At 41.6% G+C, this 23,966-nt stretch overlaps 2 protein-coding genes across 4 annotated transcripts in view; one reads left to right on the top strand and one right to left on the bottom strand.

Annotated features, from left to right (window-relative positions):
* Positions 1-1,656: 1,656 nt before the first annotated feature.
* wdfy4 (WDFY family member 4) overlaps positions 1,657-23,966 on the bottom strand; it is a 35,650-nt gene continuing 13,340 nt past the window's right edge. For 2 of the 3 annotated variants that reach the window (XM_062400439.1, XM_062400441.1), the window contains exons 26-64: positions 23,813-23,965; positions 23,594-23,667; positions 23,074-23,232; positions 22,896-22,990; positions 22,714-22,810; positions 22,381-22,583; positions 21,830-21,996; positions 21,626-21,745; positions 21,368-21,529; positions 21,128-21,286; positions 20,537-20,663; positions 20,291-20,439; positions 19,778-20,016; positions 19,575-19,696; positions 19,232-19,423; positions 19,026-19,135; positions 16,573-16,650; positions 16,253-16,444; positions 16,088-16,163; positions 15,785-15,993; positions 14,025-14,173; positions 13,813-13,927; positions 13,474-13,559; positions 13,330-13,392; positions 10,148-10,190; positions 9,878-9,997; positions 9,598-9,715; positions 9,379-9,488; positions 8,433-8,583; positions 7,811-7,902; positions 6,526-6,735; positions 6,293-6,413; positions 4,616-4,773; positions 4,149-4,307; positions 3,883-4,062; positions 3,457-3,639; positions 2,933-3,020; positions 2,187-2,316; positions 1,657-1,976 (exon numbers count right to left, since the gene is read on the bottom strand). In XM_062400439.1, coding sequence (XP_062256423.1) covers positions 1,913-1,976; positions 2,187-2,316; positions 2,933-3,020; positions 3,457-3,639; positions 3,883-4,062; positions 4,149-4,307; positions 4,616-4,773; positions 6,293-6,413; positions 6,526-6,735; positions 7,811-7,902; positions 8,433-8,583; positions 9,379-9,488; positions 9,598-9,715; positions 9,878-9,997; positions 10,148-10,190; positions 13,330-13,392; positions 13,474-13,559; positions 13,813-13,927; positions 14,025-14,173; positions 15,785-15,993; positions 16,088-16,163; positions 16,253-16,444; positions 16,573-16,650; positions 19,026-19,135; positions 19,232-19,423; positions 19,575-19,696; positions 19,778-20,016; positions 20,291-20,439; positions 20,537-20,663; positions 21,128-21,286; positions 21,368-21,529; positions 21,626-21,745; positions 21,830-21,996; positions 22,381-22,583; positions 22,714-22,810; positions 22,896-22,990; positions 23,074-23,232; positions 23,594-23,667; positions 23,813-23,965 — 5,223 coding nt within the window. In that variant the 3' untranslated portion in view covers positions 1,657-1,912. The other variant, XM_062400442.1, reaches the window with a different exon arrangement.
* lrrc18a (leucine rich repeat containing 18a) lies at positions 10,323-13,316 on the top strand. The gene is made up of 2 exons (XM_062400444.1): positions 10,323-10,540; positions 12,317-13,316. Exon 2 carries the CDS (start codon positions 12,321-12,323, stop codon positions 13,164-13,166), a length of 846 nt encoding a protein of 281 aa, XP_062256428.1. The 5' UTR covers positions 10,323-10,540; positions 12,317-12,320; the 3' UTR covers positions 13,167-13,316.

Below are 23,966 nucleotides of genomic sequence, written 5' to 3'. Positions count from 1 at the left end.
ACAAAGGTTAAAGAGAGAGACCTCTTCCTTTATGATAGAGAAGAGTGGTGCATGTGCACAAGGGAGCGAGAGACACAGAAAGAGAGCAAGCCTCCTCTAACATCATTTAAAATGGTAACTTATTTATTGGAACATCAAGGCCCTGATGGTGCGTGCCAGCGTTGGGCTTTTCCCCCCCGGAAGATTTAAATCAATGTTTAGAAAAGTTTTCAGTCTCTCTTCAGATGAGTCAGACTTATCCAAGAGTTGTGTTGTCACGGCCCTGCAGTGATTACACAGATTAAACCGTCTGATGTGGGGGAAAAGGCATATTTGTTTGGCTCAGTTAACTGCAAACATGCGCATGAAAAAGCTGTGACAAGCAGAAAAAAGATACAAGACGCAAAGACATTTTACATCATCTGCAACACACACATGACATGATCACAGTTCACATGTGGAGGATAATGATGGTTCACAAAACAGTGAAATACTCATAAATGTCACATAACACAGTAAATTATAAACATGTGGAGGAACTACAAAGGAAGAAATTACTCACAACGAACATCCTGAAGTCTTCACAACACAAAGCAAATTAAAGCATGTTAAATCATCCAGTATCTAAAATCCAAAAATATCAAAGTAACTTTTAAGTGAGGCTGGCAAAAATATATGAAGTAAAGTAGAAAATACAATGGTTTTCTCTGAAATGTGTAACCAAATCAGCATAGAACGACAGACTCACACACGTGCAAATATACATGGCAATAAAAAGAATTCTGATTCTGATTCTGATTTGTCCATCTTCTTCCTCTGCTTAGTTTCTCATGGGAATGAGCAGGTAATCCCATCCTTACTGTTAATATGAGGGTAGTGTGGCCTAGAGGGTAGAGTGGTCATTCTCCAACAATAAAGTTGGTGGTTCAAAACTCTTCCCCATCTGCATGCCGAAGTGTCCTTGGCAAGATACTGAACCACTAAAATTGGTAGGACTTTTTTATTGCACAATATCTAACAGTATGTTAATTTAAAAAAAAAAACAATTAAAAAGAAATTATATGAATCCTGCCCACAGTTCTCTTCTTCGCAGGAATTGCGCAGTTTGCTTCTGCACACGAGGAATTTTTTTTTAAAATTAATTTAAATTAAAAACAAAAAACTTATAACTTGCTAATTTTCTGCAAATTTAGGTAAGAATTTGAGCATGTTAAAGCCCTTAAAAAGCCAATTCATTTGCCTGAAAAATAATAATAATAATCCTTAAAATTTCAAAAGGGCCTCACTGTCTGTCAGTGCCTGTCAGTGCTTGGGCCCTAATAACAAACGCTGACATGTGTGTGGATGCCACAGTTTAAATGTAATAATTGTGAGAAAAATAATTTACAGCTCTACTATTAGAAATATGTTCCAGGGAACACTGAGCCTGAGAGCTAGCCAGTTTAATCACAGGCTTCTGCTAAGACCCCTGGTTACTTGTGCTGGAGCTTCAAAGGTTAATTTAATTTTATTGAGGAATAGTCTAGTGTTTTTCATTATTTCCCTCATCGAAATCCACCCAACTGTTCTGGTGATTTGGTCTTTTTATAAATCCCGGCAAAAATATATATATTTTTAAATGCAATAAAATAAAATAAAAATTCTTGGCTGTCATTGAAATCACTGAAACTCATAGGATAGGTTTAGACAAATGTCAACAATTTAATTCAAATAGGCTCAAATTCATTATATACAAAGAAAAATACAGAATTAAATACAAAGGTAGCAGGAACTTATTTTATACCGTCTGAAACTTGAACATGTGAATAATTGTAATACTGTTCTCAGCTTGTGTCAGACCTGAGACACTGATGAATACTCTGTGTCTCTGTCAGAGGAGGAAGATGTGAACTGAGATGGAGCCTGGACTCATGATTGTGCTCCAACGTTCCCATCACTCACTGGTCCAGGTGAAAACTCTGCCCCAGGCATCGCCCGCCAAAAGAGTAGCATGGCTCCTATAGGAGAAAGTGATAGAAATGTATTCTGTTGTAAAGCATGAAATAATACACGCACACACTCATGTTGGTGAGAATTCAGTAAAATCCTGTGGTGATTAATATAATACTTTTGGCTTTAAAAACACATTTGAATGAATTCTGAAGAGATTCGACACAGACTAATTCCTGCCTCTGAGGCAGTGAGTGGATGCAGGATATTCACTGTACCTGGACATGGCCAGAGCTGTGATGGCCGGACTTTTTTTGTAGTGGCGTTGCGACACAGCCTGACTTCTGTTCAGCTCTTGACATGACACCAGATGTCTCTCCCAGCCTTTCACCGGACGCGGGCTACTCACTGTGGACACAGAAAACATCATCCTCCATCCATTACTCAATCCTGTCTGTGACTCGGGTCCCCTCAGATAATGTACCTTTGCATTATCGCTGTGTCTATCTGTGGTTAGGATGTAAAAAGGGAGAAAAATCCCTCAAATATAAACGCTCCAGTGGTACGTAGACTTGTCTCAATGTAATTTGCAAAGCATAATACTCCTATGAGGTGATGCGAGGCTGTAGCCAACGTATGCCAAATTGGATCTGGGTATTATTGCTTTCTAAATTATACACGCGCACACACGTCAGCAGAATTACTCATCAGTGTTTACTGCCTCTACGTTTAATAACTTTATAACAACATAATTTCAGCTAGCCCTAACGCTAGTGAGGGATGGGCTGAGCATTACAGTCTCTCATCTGGAAACCACACTGTCTCGCTCTGAGATGAGCAGTTAAAAATGATCTAACACTTAAGGATTCATCTAATTAGATAAATATGATGGGATTGTTTTTGAAACATGCAGGTGCATCTCAGTCCGTGTCACAGTTGTGCTACTGTCAGCCACTCCCATCGGCCGTGTTGTTACAAATACAACATGTAGAAGCAAATCCGATCCCGCTGCCAGTAACATTACCGTCTCTCTCGGTTTGGTCTTGCCCTGGGGACACAGGCTCTTCTGGAGGGCCAGGTAATTGTGTTCTGGTGAACTCCGTCTTCCATATCTGTATGAGAGACACATAACGAGTAGCAAAATCAGACATAATTCAACATAATAACAAAGCACACTCACATGCGCAGCTGCAGCACGCGCACACACCCCATAACTCAAGGTAATAATAAAGTAATAATAACGTTTGTGTGTGTGTGTTGTGCGTGTGGCATGGACACCAAGTGAAGCCTAATTTAGAGTATGCAGCTTTGATTGCATAGAGGCAGCATAAGCTTATATTAATCCTGAGCAAAAACAGTCTCACATATGCTGGTATTAATACCATGATGGACAGTGAGGCTAATGCCAAAGTAGTGACTGCCACAGTTGAATACTGTGTATTATACTGGATGAATCATACAAAGAGCTACCAGACAGAGACTTTACAGACAAACATTCTCTCACAGATGCAGCAACAACCACCCATTACCGTCGGGAAAAACACTCACCTGTATGATGCCATCTGCACAGCCAGTAACAATGACATTCCTGGTGTCCCACTCGTGTCGCTGAGTGAAGCTCACGCACAGGATGTCTGCCTGGGCCCCACAGGAAGTGTCAGTGCAGGTCAGCAGCTGACCCTTCATGGTCCACAGGTAGAGCTGAGGTCCTGCACATGACGCAATCTCACCCTTTGATAGAGAAACATGGTGTTGACACCCAAGTGCACACAAAGTAAATCTGAACACACACAAAGAGGATAAGAGGATATGCATGCTGTCAAATATGAGAATCCTCCCTTCCTCATGCCATTAGTTGAACCAAGGGGAAAAACATGGCGACATTGTGCCAAAAACTGCAGAACAAATGAAAAGCTTTTACGAGGAGGGTCAGTTGAGAAATACTAAGATGTTGAGAGAAGAAGATGGCCGTACGGTGAGGTCATTGATAGCCAGGGCAGAGATGCTGGTTGTGTGTCCTGCTAGCTGGGTGATGTAGCTTAACTCCTCCATATCCCACAGGATACAGGTGAGGTCGCTGGAGCCACTGACTATCAGGCTGTGGACCTCCGACACCGCCAGGCATGTCACTGCATCTGTGTGACCGTATAACGGCTATGAAGAGAAACTGGGTCAGTGTGGGTTTATACTGTAGGTGAGTTCCAATACACTCTGGATGTTACTGTCACCGACAAACTAACCTGTCTGAGTCTCATGTGAGTGAGTTTGTCCTTGTTGACTGCTACATCCCAAACACACACCACTGTGCTGCTTCCTGCAGTGATGACGGTGTTGGGGTTTGGACAGGCCGCACACAACATCGTGCCCCAGTCACATGACCTCTCACACACTGCAAAGGTCTAGAGATGGACAAACATGAGAAAATCATCATGACACAATTTGTGTGTGTTGGACGTCAGACACGATGACAAGTGAGTGAGTTTATGGATGTGATACTAGTTTGCCGATGGATTTCCCCAAACCTTACTGAAACGCTTTAGATTTATGTTCAATTTGATTCATTCCACCACCATTGCACTTTTTTGCTGCTGTTTAGGACATGTTTACTCAAAAGGTGTGCAACAGGCTTTGAGGTAAGTTTTGCTATGTTTCGCCTGGGGTGAGATTGAATGTAAACAGTGATTTACTGTTTGATCCCCTGGCATACCTTCTCTGTGGCATAGTTTCCAAAGGCACAGCTGTTGTCAGGGAAGCCCCAGCTGAAGAAGCAGGACGACAGAGGCGACAGGAGGAGACGGTTTCTCTCCAGCACCAGCACTTCTTTTTCCAGACACAGGATCTGACCCACTGGGCCCCTCGGCAACTCTGTGGATTGGTTTTCAAGGGAGAGTGGTGCACCGTGAGTTAAGAGTTGTGAAAGAAAGCAAGGGAGTGATTCTTTGAAAGAAGAAAATAAGTTAAACCATATGCACCGACATAAAAGTCATCGGGGTAAAGAAAAGAAAACGTGACCTCATTTTGCCTTTTTTGTACCTGAATAAACTTTCCTGGTCAAATAAAGGTAATGGCTGCTCAAACACATCACATTGAAGAGTTTGGTATCTCAGTAAACTTTTTCTTTCTTTTTTCTTTTTTTTTTCATTAAATTGACCACAGAAAACCGGGGCAATTAAAAGAGCTATTCCCAGGATACAACAAGCTGAGCAAACCTCTGTTCTACGGGGACACCTGCATGGTGGATAGAATAAGTTGTGCTTGCATGTGTTTGTGTGTGTTTGAGGCAGCAAGAGAGGCTGTAATTGTCCCTATAATTGACCTGTACATGCAGGGGCAGGCAGAAATCATTACATCCTTTCACCATTTCTGCTTTTAAAATCCCTAGGCAGATCTTGTGCCTGCATTAGGCTCAGCGTTCCTCCTCCTATTCATCTCTATCTGCTTATTGATCAGATCAGACACTCTTAGATTTAATATGAAATGTAATATGCAGGAATCTCTCCCTGAGCATTCGCAGATTCATCTCCTCTCCCTCAGTGGGCCTGTAGGGATATTCAGATTATTAAGTAGGGCTCAGCGGAAGAGTCATCTCCATATTGTAGCTCTAACAGATAGCTCCTTCTACCCTTCCACACTGTAAATTAATCTATGGACATTCTCGCTCTGTTTCAACCATTCCCTTGAGACCTGGGCACATCTTGTATATAATAATTGACATCAAACGTTGTAAAATAAAAAGAAAGGGGGAACAATACACAGTAGTGCCAAATGCAGCTGACTCTAACTGATTGAGTTTAGTTTACTCAGCAGAAAATGGCTTTGTTGATTCAGTAGTTTGGAAATTTCTGTTGATTATGAAGCTAGATTATGATGTATTAATTTTCTACCTTGGCCTAGAGTATGCTAAATACGAAGCTACAGCCTGCAGCAAGTGAGCTTCGCTGAGCATTGAATAAAGACTAGGGATGTAGAAAGAGCTATAGCCTGGCCTTAAATAAAAGCCATAGAGGCGATGGTAGCCGGATATTTTAACCTTTGGTAAAGCTGTGTGCCCCCTCTGCCCCAGTCTTTCTATGAATTTATTGACCACAGGCTGTAGCTTCATATCTAGTACACAGACATGGGAGTTTTATCAATCTTTCATCTAAGGTTTGTCATTTTCTAGCTGTAACTAGGGGAGAGAGTGGCCTAGGGGATAGAGCGGGTGCTCTGCAACAAGAAGGTTGCCGGTTCGAATCCCACTCTATCCCATCTGTATGCCTAAGTGTCCTTGGTAAGATACTGAACCCCTAAATGGCCCCTCATAAATGCTGAGTGTTCTAAAAATGTAAGTCGCTTTGGATAAAAGCGACTTACATTACATTACATGACATGTAATGTAATGTACCTCTGAATGGCTGTGCAGTGGTCTTCAGTTTGTCAAGTTTGAAGAAAAATGGGGTTGGATGGTGTGTTGATAATCCCTCTTTCTTAGAGCCACAGCGGGGTGGATGTGGTTTTGAAAAAAGCTGTGGAAAGACGCATATGATTTACTAAAAGATTATATTCTAAACACAAAATGATGCACCTACATGCTGGTAATCATGTACTTTTTCTGTTTCCCCAGCCCTTTATTTTTACCTGTTTGGGAACCTGGCCAAAGTTGCTAACGTATCCTAAGATCGTGCTCCTAATGAGGGGGTCCGTAGGATTCTGCCGGCCTCTCTGGATGTAGAAGTACGGATGAAACATGTTGACACTTTCTACTGCAGCTGGACCTTGTTGCCGGAACCCAAAAATGAGGTCGATCCACTGGTGGAGGTGGGAACTCACATAGTCGCTCTCCAAGGCCTAGGGCAAAAAAGGTGTAGGAGATTTTTGCACAAACTAAGACAACCTATTCAAGTAGCAATACAAAACAACATGCATTGTGCAGTGCTCATTGTTATTACGGTTGGACAAGACCATCAGTCAAATTGTTAATATGAGGGTTTAGAAACAAAAAAACTTCTAGGAGAATGCACAGCCAATCAAATTAGTATTATTCATTCTGTATGTTTTCTTCTGAAAGTCAATTTAAAAGTGCAGGAAGCTGCACAGCTGGGTTATGAACATATCTTCATGTGAGAAATAAAGAATGATTTCAGTATAATTACCCAGAGATTGGTTTTGAACAGTTAATAAGGAAAAGTGGGCATTATGACCAACCACATCCTCGCACCCAATCTTAATAAACCCATCCTGGAATAAACGAAAACTGAAAAAAGGTATCAAACAAGGAAATATTGTCCTTACATTAATTTGTCTATGGAGGAAAAAACAATCTTCCGAAGTCACTAATTTTATCAGAATGCTTGGCAATATGAGTAGTTCAGTAGATTACAGAGTGATAACCATCAGAGTTGCCCCTGGAATAGAAAAAAAAATGGAGGGTCAAACGATGAAAAAATAAGTCCAACAGAGAAAAAAAACAGCAGTTACACCCTAACCCAGAGAAAGTGAAGAGGGAGCTGAGAAAAGACGAGAATATTCAGCCCATTAACAGCAGGAAGAAATAAATGGCCCTATGGAGAAGAGAGCGTCTTGTGCCTTCCCTGAATAGTGTTGAATAGACTTGTTGTCCTTCGATGTCTCTCATCTGAACTCATTTGCCTTTTCGTGCGTTTCCTTGACAAGTCAACAAGTGCTCTTTATATTGGGAAAACAGTCAGTACTAAAAGAACCAAACTCAATTAGACAAGATGGCCTTTAGTGAATGCATCGAATAAGACATTTGCAGCTGTGAATAAGTTCTGTCTCCTACACAGCAGTAGAAAAAAGGGAGACAAACAGAATGACCGCAACTAAGTGTGTCAGAGGATACTTGATTTAGATACTAAAACTGTGCATTTCCGTGTACGCGCAGCAAGCTCGGGGGATCACTGACCTCGCGATGGTTTCTAATGAACTCCTGGGAGTCACCTTTCGCCCATGGAGGCAGCTCCACATCCCCCAGAGCAGTACCATCCTCCATACAGCCTATGAAGATATGGACAGTAGATACAGGATTATGGGTCACATCATATCACTGTGAGACATCCTTTCAAGGAGTGTAAAGACACTTCATGAAGGAGTTCTTTCTTTGCCCTCCTACGCACTATGAAGTCATGTTTAGATAAGTATTCCCCTGCTCTGTTTCTCTGTCATTTGCATGAGGACACACATGCATTACCTCACACAATACTGGGGTGGAGATATATTTTTTTAATCTGTGGTAAATCTAAAATATATTGTACATAAAAGTATTTGTATATGAGGCACAATGGTATAAACAAGGTTTCAGGTAATGTTTTCACACCCAGAAAAGTCCCTGGTATGTACAAGTACATACTTGTACTGTATGTACAAGTCTGTTTCTTGTACATACAGTACAAGAAACAGACTTACATAATGCTGTGTGTTTGAGCACACAACAATTAAAATCGTTTATACAAAGAAAATACTTTAACAGGATATTCAAACTTGTATTCTTTCATTCAGTTGGGCAGAGGATGGTATATGAGTCTGACCCAGCTGCATGTTGTTGGAGTTCAGCAGGAAGTCAGACAGGTAGAAGAACTCTGGGATCAGCTCTCTGACGTCCCCCATGTTGTCTTTGGAGGCAGACTCCCACTCCTTCTTCACACTGTAAAACATCCGCTCTGCGATGTCAAATCCTCCCTGTGGGGCGACAAGGGACAACACTTTCACACCCCCGGCATTGTGTTGAATCAAAATTCACAATAGGGATATTAATAAAGTAGTCTGATTCAGTGCAGTGAACCATATTTTATATTCTTCATTGTACCGTGTAAGCAGGAAATATTTGTTACTGTTTGAAGGAAGCTTTTCATCTTTCTGTAAAATTCCATAATCTATGATGGAAATCTCATGAGAGAGAATGTAATTTAGAATAAAACAATTACCTCAATGGATGAAAATAGCATATATACTGGTAAACTTGGTTAGAGATGTAAATCTAGTTATGGATATTACCACACACCCGTTACACGCTTCAGAAGACAAAAAGACGCTGTAATTCACCAGACTAACATCTTTATTGCTTTATTCTGACTATCAAACACATGCCTTTTCATCCTAATCAATTGGATGCTGCATTGTAAATTGGTTAACATCGGTGGTAATTTACATGGCTTTCTTTTTGATACGTTCTTTAATTATTTGCACTTATATTAAAATATCCCTTTAATTTACTTTAATACTGAAGGCAGCACTGAAACAGGATGTGAAATGGCTCGAATTAGAGTCCCATTTTTAGCAAGATCATGTTTGAAAATAAAAAATAGACAGTGATGAATGTCAATGACTATCTGAAGCACGTTTGCAGTTCAGTTTTTTTTCCAAACATTCTCAATCACACCCACTTGATGCAGTGAGCCATAGCATTTTATGTAATGCCAGCTCATCATTTTTAAGGACATAATATATAATAAAAATAAATTCTCACAAACTCACCTGCAGGGATTTGAAGGTGTGTGAAAACGGCTCTATCCTGACAAGGAAGGAGGCCACGATGATGGCTGAGGAGTAGTGGGTACAATAGTGGCAACGTGCTGACAAATCTCCTACGGATTGAACCATTTCAAAAAGGACATTCAGTGTATTGAATTAAATATGAAATGAATCGGAAAGGTGAGAAGAATGAAAAGAAACAAGCTGAACCAATACCCTTACCCTCACTGTTCTCCAGTTCTTCGTATCTTTGGATAAACATTTGTTTTCGTTTCTCTGTCTGAGCTCCCATTGGTTTAGACAGATCACGGAAAGTTGCAGGACTTGACAGATCAAGTGTCTGTTGAGGATAAAAGAGAATCAGATCATATATATATGTATAGATATAGATATAGAGATTTATAATATATACAGTTTACAAGGGCTTTTAGTAGCCAAACCCTTTACACTTTTAATATCCAGGTGGGTGAACTATGACAAAAGTTATCTCCTGAGATTCTACCTCCGAGTGGTAGTCAGCTAGGACCCAGGGAAACACTGGATACTGCATCAGGTCATTGTACGTCCTCCCAGCAATGGTGTTCAGATGCATCAAGTACTCAAAGTTACTTATTTCCCCTTTCTAAAGCAAAGACAAGAATAGTATAAAAGCTGGGTTACTTTTAAGGTTATATCTATTCAAAGATCATTCATTACTTAATTCAAAGAAAGAGTAAGCAGTGAATCTGTAAACACAAACATACGGCATGAAGAGAACTGCTTATAACATTACCTGCCATTTGACAAGGGCTGCCTTCTCAAACACAGGAGCCTTTCTAAAACACAAGAAAAACAAATACCTTGAATTAGCAACAGTGGCTGATCAATGAGCGACCCAAAGTTTCTGCTTCCTGCTCTGTTGCCTGGCAACCACTGTTGGAAATACACACAGCAGTGTTTAGAACATGCAGCGTTTGGAGGTGAGTGATTTGGGATTCAGAGATAGTGTACACAGCTGTAGGAGCAGTTAAGGGTTGAGGTGAGCTCCAGTATGTGGCATAAATAGTGAGCAGAGCCGTGGAGGACGCAGCACATGGTGCCATCTGTAGGCTGCGAGGAAATATGCTTTGAGTAACTTGTGTGATGAGCCTCCATCAGACGGGTGAGCTTATATTCTGCTTGTACGGTGAGTTTTTAAATGACACTGTATGAGGTTTAGCATATAAGACAACAGGAAAATAGCTTTGCCTCTAGTTTCTGTGACCAGCTAAAAACACAGACTTCTGCTTCACAGCTAAAACAAGCGAGAGTTTCTTCTTGAGCGGTTTGTTCAAAGACTATTGTTAGGTTATATTTAAATAGGCAACCACTCAAATAGGGAAACAGGCTTGAAAGTTGCTCTTTAAACAAACTACTGAGCACAAAACTCCTCATTCTACATAGCTTGTTTAAAATTAATCTAGCAGACTGTGTTCAGCTAAACAAAACATCCAATCTAAATGACAATGTTACATAAACATTTTATTATGCATTTTGCTCATGGAACACCTTTCTAAACTTGTTTAATTTGAATTGGCAGAGCATTCAACTGCTCCTGGAATCTCTTTTCCCTCCATGGGCCAGTTACATGTCAATAAAGTCCTGGCGCAGAGCACCCCAGTTGCTAAGTAACGCTTTTAAACAAGAGGAACCTTGACTTTCTGTGTTTGGTGTAAGAGAGGCAGGGGAAGTGTGGACAGACACTGTAACGGAAATTAATTGTGTATGTATGTCAGCTTGACCATTCTCACTCTATTCAACCATGAACATGATACAAACTGATTGCTCTGGCTGCAACTTCTCATTATTTTGGCTAAGATCCACACCCTGGGTTTTTTCTACAGGGGCGAGAGGCTTTGAGCTGAACGGCCAGTTTATACTTAAATTATACTTGATTAATTTCAAATTAGAAAATCGAGGACAAAATCTGGTGAGTGCATATTTTAATTTATGTTGAAAATGTAGATGTGATTTTTAAACAAGAACACAAAATACCAAACTGAAAAGTGAGGTGCTACTTTTAATGTAATTTTATGACCAATAACTCCTCCCCTTGTCCACAACTCCTGACCAAATAATTTGTAAAACTACACTAAATCAATCATTGCATTTGGCCCAGTATATGTGTTATCTAATTGCAGGCAATAATTTCATGCAATAGCTTTCTATAGGAGGTTATAATGGGAACAAGCACCGGTGGATAACCTCTCTCATCCTGAGGATGATGAATGAGGCGAGAGAGGGCCTTGGGGTGTAACACAGACACAAACAGACACACACCTTGCTCTTTTAGACAGGGAGGGGAGAAGAGCGAGGCCCTCATCACACTTCCCAACTATCATTTATCAAAGTCCCGATTTGACTTTTTCTGAACATGCACATATAATGTAGTATAGCGAGTACATGTCTGTGATGGCCTGTACACTCACACCTCGGCCGAAAGGAGCCAAACAGCTCAATCAGTTGAATAGTGAGGGAGAATCAACACACATTTGTTTTTGCTATATTATCCAGTGTTGCCTCTCTCCTATTGTTCCCCTGCATTAGCCTTAATTAGAGAGTCGTGCTCTTAAATACCCCCATGGGCAACACTGGGTGAGCACGCACTAGTGCAGACATAACACTGTGACACACGCACGCACACACACACACCGCTCAGGCTCTCATTCCTTTGAGAATATGCTTTCCCTACTGCCCGGGGCCATACATAAGCCCCTTGTCTCTAAATAAATCACATCAGCCTAACACACACACATGCACACATGCACACACGTAAACATACACACAACACATTTATTTATGACAGACTGTGTAGTGGTGTAGATTATATAAATAATAGTAAATCAGCCTCTTGGGAGCAACTATCACAAGTGAAATCGAGCTGATATTTTAAACTGAGTTGTTCGGTAATTGTGTGTTACAGTATCATGCCCAAAGGAAAGGAAGCTAAAGGGACTAAGGTCACCCTCAGGGCGGCCAGAAAGGCGATACGGATGACACTAGATGGACGACGCAGACTGACCCTCAGCAACATGGGTATAACCATCTTCCCAAAGTGTCTCCTCAAGCTGACCAACGTAGATGAGTTGGACCTCAGCCGCAACCTGATAAGGAAACTCCCAGACAACTTTGGGAACTTCTCATCACTCAGATGGCTTGATCTGCACAGCAACAAACTGGAGTCTGTGCCAGAGTCAATTGGCAACCTGGTGGCGCTGACTCACCTCAACCTCTCTAACAACCTCCTAACCTCGGCAGGTTTACCCTCAACTCTGGGTTCTCTCACCAGTCTGACGTGTCTCAATCTGGGGATGAACAAGCTGGACAGCGTACCTCCCACTATGGCGGCTCTAGAGAGTCTCCAAGAGTTAGGCCTGTTTGACAACCTCTTCATTAACCTACCAGACTTTCTGCAGGTCCTAAAACACCTCACCAAATTGAACATGAAACAAAATCCTCTATCGTATGTTCAGGAGGATGGTGAGGAGACGCTACAGAGAAAAACTGCACCAGAGGAAGAAGTGCACCTAGTATCTGAGAACATGCTGTGCAGGCCATGCTTAAGAAGAGTTAAAGACCAGAGGAAAAGGCTTACTCGCTTACTTGTATCAAGCCAACCAGCTGATACAAGTGATATGATTGAGGAGAAAAGGATAAGGACGTATGCAGGACTGATAGTGCCAAACTCAGTAGCTGCAGTCAATCAGGATGTGTGGAGAATCAGAGCGGTGGAGCAAGAGACAATTAAAGGACACAAAGAACTGTTGCAATAATCTTAATCTGAACAAATGGCACAGATTTCAGGAATTAGAAAACACTTTAGAACATTTAAAATGTAAATAATATTAAGCTATTTGTCACGTAACTATTTTTCAGTATTTTTCATGAAATAAAAAACATGACTTATTGTTGTTCTGATTGAATGATTGTTCTGACCTGGCGTTAGCAATGATCTCAGTGACCCCTCTGCCTTTCAATGACGACACCACCATGCACAACCTGGAGAGAGTAGAAGTAGAATAAGTGTCAGAATGCTGAATATGAAAACACTGACAGGTCCAGTCTAATATAATGTGGTACCTTTTATATGCAGCGACATGGTCTTTATTCAGGAATACAAGGAAGGCTGAGTGTCCGTTTTTCATAAAGACCTCGATAGCATTGTCCTAAAAGGAACAGTATTGTTACTCAGAGACAATAACATTTTGGTGTAATAAATATTTAAATCTATCAAATCACCCTTAAAACCTTAACTTGTTGCCTAATGCCTTATATATATTGGATATTGCCTGAATTTGTGCTCAGAGACAAACATTTTGATCTAACGTGAATGCATTAAAATGAAATTCTGTACATTCACAATTTGGATATTATATGCATGTTGATTCAAGGCCTGTTTAAGAGCATTTGTTCTCTAACCTCCAAAAGGAAACGCATGAAGCGAGCCTCCCTGATGTCCTCATAGAGCCAGAGTCGACAGCTGGCCGATGGCAGCTCTTTACTCAGCATGGTGGACAGGAAGGAATCCTTCACACTGACAGAGAAAGAAAGGGGCAAGAGGTGATACGGTGACCCAACCGAGTACCTACATCTGTAACTTCATTCAACTGTATGGAAACACACAGGTGTACCTGCTGGGATGGTGATTCCTGCAACAAACATCTCCGGCGGGACTGAGAGTGAATCCCTCGCACAGGAACAGGCTTTCTTTGCCAAACAGCAGCACCCCCTCTGTCACTCTGAGGCCACTCACCATCACTACATACATCTTAGCCTTTACCTACAGTTAGAGATATAAACAGAGGAAGATACCTTAAGCCCCATGTGAGAGGCATAATACATATCAGCACATTTCTCTCCCGGGACATGACATGGCAGCAACGCAGGCACTTCAGGCTTTACTTGATTGATCATTTTAATCACATATTTTAATCATTATTAAAAAGACACAGTTGAACACTTCATTATCAGAGCTGATTGATGGGGAGGAGAAGACCCGGCTGCTTCTTTTTTTTTTCCCAGTGTGACTGTGTTCCATCCAGCGCCAAAGTGGACCCACAAGCTGCTTTCAGCGCTGGTTGCAGCTAATGCTAAACGCATCGTGATAATGTGTAGCTAATTCTATTGTCTCCCCTCATTTCACAGTGAGTGTGTGCACCTGGCTGTCTCCCTGTGTTGGCCCCTCTGCAGGCCCTCTGGGACTTAGCGCCCAAAAACCATATGGGGCCCCCAAATACCCGCAGGCCCCTCACAATTTATACTAATCAAATCAGACTCCCTACCCCCAGACACAGAGTCACACACTTGAGGGAGGAGGCAGCTCTTGCCTGACCATTATTAGGAGAATTAATCACTGCCACACACACAATAGGAAACCTGCTAAGTGATCAGAACCTCTTGTCTGAATGCACACATAGAGACACGCCATGATGGATCATATCGCTTGTCACGCGGAAGCATTTTAAAAAAAGAGACAAGGTGCGTGAGGCTCAGACACATGGTCTGAAATCTCTCGTTGGGATATATCATGGTCCGATTTAGCAAATGTCTCCATTAGCGAGGAACTGGCATCAGGCCTAGAGTCCCAAACAATGACCAGATTTCAGAAAAAAAAAATAGTGGAATTTATTGTTATCAAAGATTAAATACATAACAATAAACTTGTTTCCTTATCTCTCTACTGTGCTCGGGACAGAAATGCTTTATCAGTCTGCAGGTGATTTAGCTGATGATGGTAAGAAGGAGAGAAAAGGAGGACTTTTATTGACTGAGAGCCTGATGTCAGACCATTGATTTCTCCCCATACACATTACTGTCATAATCACACTATTGGCGCTGGCAAGCTAATTATGAGTGGGTCTCCCAGTGTGTGTAACTTTATATGTGTGTGTGTGTGTGTGTGTGTGTGTTGTGTGTTTGTGCGTGCGCGTGCATTTTTCAGAGCTAATGACTGTGTTCATTTGACAGGAAGCTCAGCAGGACTCACACAATGAACCACTGCAAGACAACAAGACACACAAGCCCACATCACACACTTACTAAGCAGATGTAAGACAGCTTGCATCACCTCCTACTGTTTTTATTAATACTTCTGTCAGAAACATTAAAAGCCGCGGCTGGTTGCCGGAGCGATGAGAGTCCCTGTCAACATGTTCTCTGCTTTCTTACTCACTGGAAGAATGAGAAGAGCCGAGCTGGGCCCCGACATTAAAACGTTGCACTAATGAGGAAAGATGAAATTCTGATAGCAGCACTGGGCTACTGGAATCCCTCAGTCTACATCAGATAATTATGATTGTGAATATTAGTAGGATGGAAGGGAGTTGCGCTTGTGTTGAGGCATGTTGTTTTTAGCACAGCACACAAACAAACACTTCTTGTGCTACAGTACCTCCTCTCCAGGGTGCAAGACCTGCAGGATTATGCGTATGTCGGGGCATTCTTGTCTATGCGAGCAGGGTTCCAGGGTTGAAGGGTCAGGTGAACTCTCAGTGACAGCAGGCGTCTCATTTAGAACAGGGAAGAAGGTCAAACAGTCCTGTCCTCCCTCCTCTGCATCCTCTTTAGCCTCAGCGCCAACTTCAAACAGAATCTTAGGCTCTGTTACAAATCAAACACATTTTTTCACTGAGTTTACATTCAACACCCACATTCTGGCTAGAGTAAATTAAAAAAAGATCAACATTTTCTTAACCTGTGTCACCATCGGTTTTATTTTTGTTCTCCTCACATGTGCCAGTCCTTAAGCCCAGACATAGCGTTCCTTGCACCTGTTGTAACAACATATGGCACTGTCAAAGGTTAGACTGTGCATTATATAACATAACATATGACCCTGCACTGAAATTAAAGGCTGTACCCGTCTGGATCGCCTCAAACTCTTTCTGCGGATGCGGGATTTGGTGCGATTTGGTCCTTCGGCAGCATTTTGCACCCAGTTTCGCGTCAGCAGCACCCCTGGGCCAGGTCCAAATAAAGCTCTCTCCCTCAGCAACTCGGCTTCCACACGCAGCCACTTAGAGCTTGCTCGCTCCCACTCGCTGGCTTGTAACTGGATCGCAGCAAGCAGGCCCGGAATGGAAGGATTAGATGAGAGGGAAAGGGAAATTATTACAGACCTAATTTTGACTTTTTAATTATATTTGTTTCAGAATATTCACTTTAAGGTTTCAGTCAAACCTGTAAGTGGTTCGTCTTAATATTCTGAAACACGCTGTGGCCTCTTTGTCGATGTGACTCCATGCAGGTCAGAAACTCCTACAAGAGAAAGCACAGAAACCTGATGGGTGCAAATGAAAAGAGCCAGTTGCACAATCACTCTTACTCTAGCCTATATTGTACACACACAACACATTATGTTCACAGAGATTGTATATTCATAATGGTATTGTTGTTTCCTCATGCAATTACAATGCATTCATAAAATTACATCTGTTCTAAATTGCATTCACTGGGCAAAATAAGCTAGTGGCTACAGTGTTACAATAACCCTGTCTGGAAATGTAATAATTTGTTGGTGTGATCTGATTAAAATAAACATTAATATCACTGAGCCACGCTCGAGTCAAGGGCAAGGTAAGTGTGTGTGTGTGCGTCTACGTTGTGTGCGGGCGAGTGTGCGCGTGTCGATTAAAAGAGAAAGGCGAAGAAAAAAATAGAAAAAGCACAAACAGAGCCGTGTTGACACTGCAGGATGCTCATGTTCAGCAGACACACTGGGATCATATTCTGACTGTTAACTGCTTCATTAAGCCCATCATCACAGCAGTGCTCGCTGAGAGACTAGTGAAACAACATGTGTCCATCCTTACAGCTGACCCAGGAAAACCATTTAATTGACTGAATGAACATGCAGTAACTCTTTATACCGAGTCTTATTTACAGATGTTTTAATTCTGCCTTTCGCAGTAAAAACCCAAAAAATGCAATAGATGATTTCAAGTAAAATAAAAAGGAAACATCTTTGTCGCTGAGACGAGAGACTCAAAAATTCCCCATCATTTCAGAAAAGGATTCTGTGCATAAAAGTTGACGTCAAACTTTGACAAGCCCTCGAGAGATTAAAACTATTTCTCTAAATGAGTGACTGCCTATTGGAATGAAAAGCTGTGAAGAGAAATAAAATAAGGAGTAATTTGAGGGCAGATTATTGAAATATTACAGACAGAAAAGAGAGTAATAATGAAGTTTGCAAGCTAGAGCCGTGTTTTGACAGATAAACAGCAAGTCGGCGTCATCATCTCCTAATTTCATTCCTTCATTTGGACAAACATAAGTAATATATAGCATTAATTACCCTATTTAGCAGATAGGAACCTCATTGGCTTTTTAAACGTTGCATTAAATACATAACTCATCTCTTCCCACTGCAATTAACATCAGAACATCACACTCATTTCCATTTTAATGACTTCCCAACAATACGCCACCTTTGATGATAAGGCAACATAATGTCAACTTCATTCTGGGCTGGCAGTGAATGTGTAATGAACTTAACGTGATCATTAGTGCTGTTAATTATCTTTCTAATATGAGGACACAGATATGATTATGGAAACTGCAGTCGCTGATGAAATAAATCTCTAGGATTGTACTGAAGCTTGACTTAGGATGCAGGCTGCCTATCAGTCTCTATATTCTCATTCATTACCTACTCTCGGCTTTAAAATTCCGTTTTGTTCAGTAGAAGTAGATATCTGAGACCCGGAAAGTCTGCTCACTGCTATGGATTCAGTGACTGAAAAGACTCCACATAAGCTCATGACTTTCCAAATAAAGGTCATAAGTTGATGATCCAGAAATTAATGAATGACTCACTTGGTTGTTCATGAGGATGAATGGCTGAAAGAGCGGACTGGCTGACCATTACTGAGGATCTGAGTATCATTTTTTGAACGCTCGCTACATGCTGCAACCTACTCAGAGCAAAGTGGTGCAACACACTGCAGAGAGGGAGAAGGTAAACATCCCTCCCTCTTCTTCTCCACCTCTCAGATGGAGAAACAATTCATCACCCATTTTGATAGCCTGTCAAAGACTGATATGATAAAGAATAACATCAAATGAATAATGTTTTCATCAGATTGGTACAAATATAATTGCCAACCCGATTTCTGTGGGCAAGAGATGTGCACAAACAAGAACACACGCACACAGGCACTTTGTGGAGTTGAGACAGACACACAGACGCGGTAATTTCATGCCTGTGTGCCTGAGTAATATGTCCCCGCTTCCTGCTCCAGATGGCTCGACGTCTTAAGCGTTGTGGGGGAACTAATGATGTGGGCCACGTGTTTCGGGGGGAAAAACAACAATAAACGCGTCTTTAACCTTCAGCCGCAAACAGTGTGTTGAAGTGAGTGTTCCCATGGATAGGCCTAACAGATATCAATTACTATGCCCACTCAGGGGCAATCAGCTGTAATAATCCAAATCCATTTAAAGAAATAATCAAACACCCCCACAGGGCTGGACGGCCCATAGCACAAACACAGCAGTGACTTTGGGATTGAGCGTTTTGGCTCAGCGTTCTGGGATAGAGAAGAGCCTGAGAAAAGGTGACCCCACAGTCAACACATCGTCCTGTGTAAAAGAACCAAACACTGGTTTGTGTTGTGTAGTGTTGTGTTTACCTCGACTGTAACCGACGCTTTGCTTGGTCTGCCCAGAGCTGAACGAACTGCACTGCTGATCAAATCAAACGGATTCTGAGTGCTGCTGTCCAACTTCTTCTTCTGAGATTCTACAGGGATGAACAAAATTGAAATTTCAAGATCATGGGGGGCCCATCATTCAGACATCGTCTCCATCTGCAGTTATTAGTATGGTAAGCGCAAACCTATGTGTAGCATCCAGGCTTTGTTTGCCGTCTCCTCCCAGAGAGGGCTGATATCAGTCATGCTGACAGACCCTTTCTCCATCCTGTGCGTCGCTGAGATCTCTATCTTATACGTCTCTTCAAGCGTGCGTTGTCTCTCCGCCATGACCTTTGACCAGCAGGCCTCCGCTAAGGACACTAGTTCTCTGCCATCTGTACACACACACACACACACACACACACAAACACGCACATTTGTTCAGAGCTTGTGACCCAGAAAATCTTCATAGAAAATCTGCAGAAATGGCAGGATAACACAGTGAGGTTAAACAAACCCTTGCAAACTAATTTTTGGTCATCATACCTGTGGTAGTGTCTGCTTGGTGGCCGAGGCCTGCAGAATGTCTGGCTTTGGTAGGAAACAGGTGAAATGATGACCTCCTCTTTTTAACTTTTTGCACAGAACATCCAAATCCATCAGGGTAGCTAAAACATAAGGGTGACTGTGTGAATTAAAAGTGAATGCTGGTTTCATCTGCATGTTTGTCTGTGTGCTTTCGATATTACCTGCCAGATCGTATAAGTAATAGACAATGAAGAAGGCATGTGATAAAGTTCACGTTTGCATTGTAAGTTGCCATGACAACATCCCAGCCTTCCATGAAGGTCTGTAATGTCCTGATGACCGCTTGCTTTTCTTCTTGGGAATGACGCGGTTGAGACAAGAAATAAAGCAGGACTTCATTGGTACACGAGTAGAGGGCAGATACCGTCTTCTCTTTCTGAGTTTGGCCTTTCTCCAGAGCCTGGAAATATAAGGCAGAATGTCTGTTGTGAGTTACAACAGAGATGAGACTAATCATGGTTGTGACCTGTGGGCAGCCTTTACATTTTACAGATAATCTGGAGCGCCGATAGGTTAACAAAGTCCAATTAAAAAAATGTATAGATAACTTTTAGAGTTGTTAACATTTTATGAATTTCCAATGTGATACTTTTTGATGAATTCAATTTTTCCATATTAAGTTGTTATACATAAATTAAATATCTATATGAGGTGTTTCTATGTCTGTGTCTCACCACCACAATCTGGTCTGTGAGGAAGTTGAGCAAAGTGTCAGAATCTCCCAGGAATGTTCCACTGTAAAGTTTGTGCAGCAGCGTCTTAGTGAAGTGCACCACATTCTCCATCAACGTGCCCATCTGTCCTTCAGGGCTCTGACTCAAGTCTGTAAGATATAAAAACGCCAAACATTCACATGAGACTTTAATGCATGGACAACTGGTCAGTTTCTGGGTTTGAGGAAACATGCATCACAATCAGACCTTGTGAGTTGAGATGAGTGTTGTTTTCATCGTCTTGGCTGAGCATGTGAATGATGTCCATCATCAACTCCAGCCACTCCGTCTGGAAAGTCTGCCTTTGTTCCAGCGATGCACCGTCAGGGCAAAACTGGAACATTTATATATATCACTGGTTAGAAACATAATGGAGCTAAAAAACAAATGTTCATATGTGATGATGTTTTCCTCTATTACACCTGATTGTGAGGGAAACATAGTTTTGAATGTCATCTCTAGTGTAGGTGCTGGTTGTTGTGTGTGAGTGGCTAACTGAAAACGCTGTTACAGAAACATGGATCACTTTGCCTATCGCTGTTCTCTCCATACTATCGGCTGAATGAGTTCATCAACAGAACCTTGGCTCTGCCTTATTCTGTAACTGAGCAAAGAGTGGCACCTTCTGGAGAATGAGAGTTTTGCAGTATATCTAAGAGCCTTTTTTTTTTTCAATGGGAATGCACATTGGCAATAATACCTGGAGTCTTTATTGGTACAAATGCAGATATAAGTGAGGGATATCTATGAGCTATACATCATGAATGATTACTTGAGTCAATGTGCATATGGATTCACCTCAAGCAGCAGAAGAGGAGGATATGTGCTGGTGTTGGCAGAAACATTTAGGAGACTGTCCATGAGCAGTATTCGGATGAAGTCGCACACTGGCTTCCTGGATTGACAACTCTTGGATGTGTCCTGATCGTCACTCGTTGAGGAGTCTTCAGCAACACTCTGAAATACAAGACAACACCAGTGAGTACGACTGGAGAGATTGAAACTATAAAGGGCTTCATGAACAGAGGACATACAAACCTCTGAGCTGTCCAGAGGGTAAACAATTCCAGCGAGTGCATGGAGGAACTCTGGAGATACCCACAGTGGGTCTCTTGGCCGAAGGTTATGGAGAAGACAAAGAAACTGCATGACACTTGCTGGAAGCTGCAACTCCCATGATGCACCAGTGCCTGGCGTGTTCTTCATTGGAATAACAGGACGGAGAGGAAAATGTGTTACACATTATCAATTTGTAGTAAAAAAATACTGAGGAGATCAAGATTATTACATTCTTACCTGAGTAATGACAACTTTGACTAACTCCAGGAGAATTGTAGCAGCTTCAACACAGAACTGCTGAGCAGGAGCGTTTTCTTCACTGACAATCATTGACTGTAGGGTATCGTCCAAATGCACCTATGGATGACATGTGATATAAAAATATTATGATTGAGATGACACTGAAGATTATTTTGATAAATTCCCCCAAAAAACTCTCACCTTTCCATCAACAGTGTGACAGATTTTCTTCTCTAAAAGTAAAGCAGCCAGAGCTTCATACACCTGAGGGAGGTGAGGGTGTCTGATCAGCAGCCCCTGCAGAAGATAAAACCCTCTACCCGAGGTGCTGGGGCACTCGTATGACCATGAATGGGCTCGAAGGTTGTCTGGAGTCATAGCAAAAAAAAACTTAGGGATTTTAGATGAATGTAGGACACACACAATTTCTAAAATCTTAGAAGACTTTGAATTTAAGGTGTTCAGTCGAACTAATACCAATTATTAAACTATGATTTTAATTAATATACTTAAGGCGGATATTTATTTATACAAAATCCTATTCATTTACAATCTAACTCACTAAAGATAAATAGTTCTTAAATCTTTAGAATTTGTTCTAACTCATTTAATCAAGTTACCAGCCAGGGTTATGTATCAAAAAATAAAAAAATAACCTTAATAGCATGACAGTGGTTTCACTGAAAGTAAAAAAAAGCAAAAGGATATCTAATAAATGTCCTGCTTCATTATGAGAACTTATCTGACTTTACCCATGACAGTAATGGGTTCCTTCATGCCTTCAATGAGGGCTCCTGGAAGCACGTTTTCCCTGAAGCTGCTCCGCTGGTCCGGATTGGACAGAAAGTGTGTGAGCAGGACGAGAGCCAGTTTCAAGGTAGAAGGGTGAAGGTGGGGCTGAAGGAAGAGCAGGAACCAATCACTGCCCAGGGAATCAAAAGCTTGTTTCTGCTGACTATTGTGGAATAAAACATAACAGACTAATTCAGTTACTGCTTCTTGCATGCTATGATGGCACATCAAATACTGGGGATAATGTGTTTTTGTTGCAGTTTAGAAACTAAACTGTGACAGAAGATACTCACTCTTTGGTTAGAAGGCTGTCTGAGTCGAGGATTTCACAAAGCGCCACTAACAGCTGGTTGCGGATCCAGATGAGGCTGGCCGGACCAGTGCTCTGAGCTACAGCACAGACAGGACATGTCATTCATGAGTCATGTGAGGCATTGTGTAAGTCGGGGTTGTGTGTGGTCTACCATGTGTGTACCTGGTGTTTCCAGGGAAAGATCACTGTCAAATAGCTCATTGTCTTCAGTCATGTCACTAAGAGGAGGGAGTGTGTACACCAGGAAGAGTCCAAGTCTGACAAACAAAAGGACAATTTCAAAAATAGTACAACAGGAGCTCTTGGGCACATACACACGGGATATATTCCCAGACTGTACCTGCTCATGTCCAGGGGGGTGAAGTGAACTTTTAGGAGGGATGAAATAACACTGGAAATGACCTTAACCTTCTGAAAGTTCACCTTGGAATCAGAAAGCTCAAAGAGCAGCTTAGGTAGCAGGCCTATAGAATGCATGACTGCAGCGCTCCTGCTGTCACTGTTGAGTATACAGACAGAAAAACAGAGAGAGCATTAATATCAATCACAGTCTGTTCCCACAGACATATAATCTAATTCCAGAATCCATGCACATGTTCAGTCATGCTCCTCTCCTCAGCCTCTGTGACTGATTCTGTTGAACATTCCCTTGACTATTTGTGTTGCACATTTCTGTGATATTGATGGCAGAACGCTGCAGATTTTGACACAACAGTCGATAAAGTGTGTCGTCAATCCCGAACAAGGGCCTTTTTATTGTGTTATGCAACTTTTTTAGCCATGTGAGTTAAAAATAAATTGGATTAAGCTACACAAAATTCTCTGTGAATTGTTCACACTCTGATTACTTTGGAATTTACCTTGAGGATTTCAGGATCTCAGTAAAGTGTTTCAGAACTGAAAGGTCCAAATCCTCAGATGTGTTCTGCCAAACCTGAAAACATGGAGCAATGATAGATAAACAAAGCTAACTATTAGCTTCCAAAAGCAATTCAAATCTTTCCAAATAAATACTGGCATGACAAGAATATCCAGTTCCTAAGTCCACTGAACGTTTCTGGTTGTAAAATGTTGCTTACCTCCAGGTCACACAGCAGTGCTTGGAAAGCAGGTGTGTTTTGTAGGCAACCACATTCAGAGCTCAGCTCCACTGAATTTGAAAGATACAGAACCAACTGAAGGGTTCTGTTGCTGACTAGACTTCTCTTCATCTTCAGCAGGAATGCTAACAGC

This window comes from Platichthys flesus, chromosome 12, assembly GCF_949316205.1.
Source record: "Platichthys flesus chromosome 12, fPlaFle2.1, whole genome shotgun sequence".
NCBI classification, from domain to species: Eukaryota; Metazoa; Chordata; class Actinopteri; order Pleuronectiformes; family Pleuronectidae; genus Platichthys; species Platichthys flesus.
This window is presented reverse-complemented; position numbering and strand designations above follow the sequence as displayed.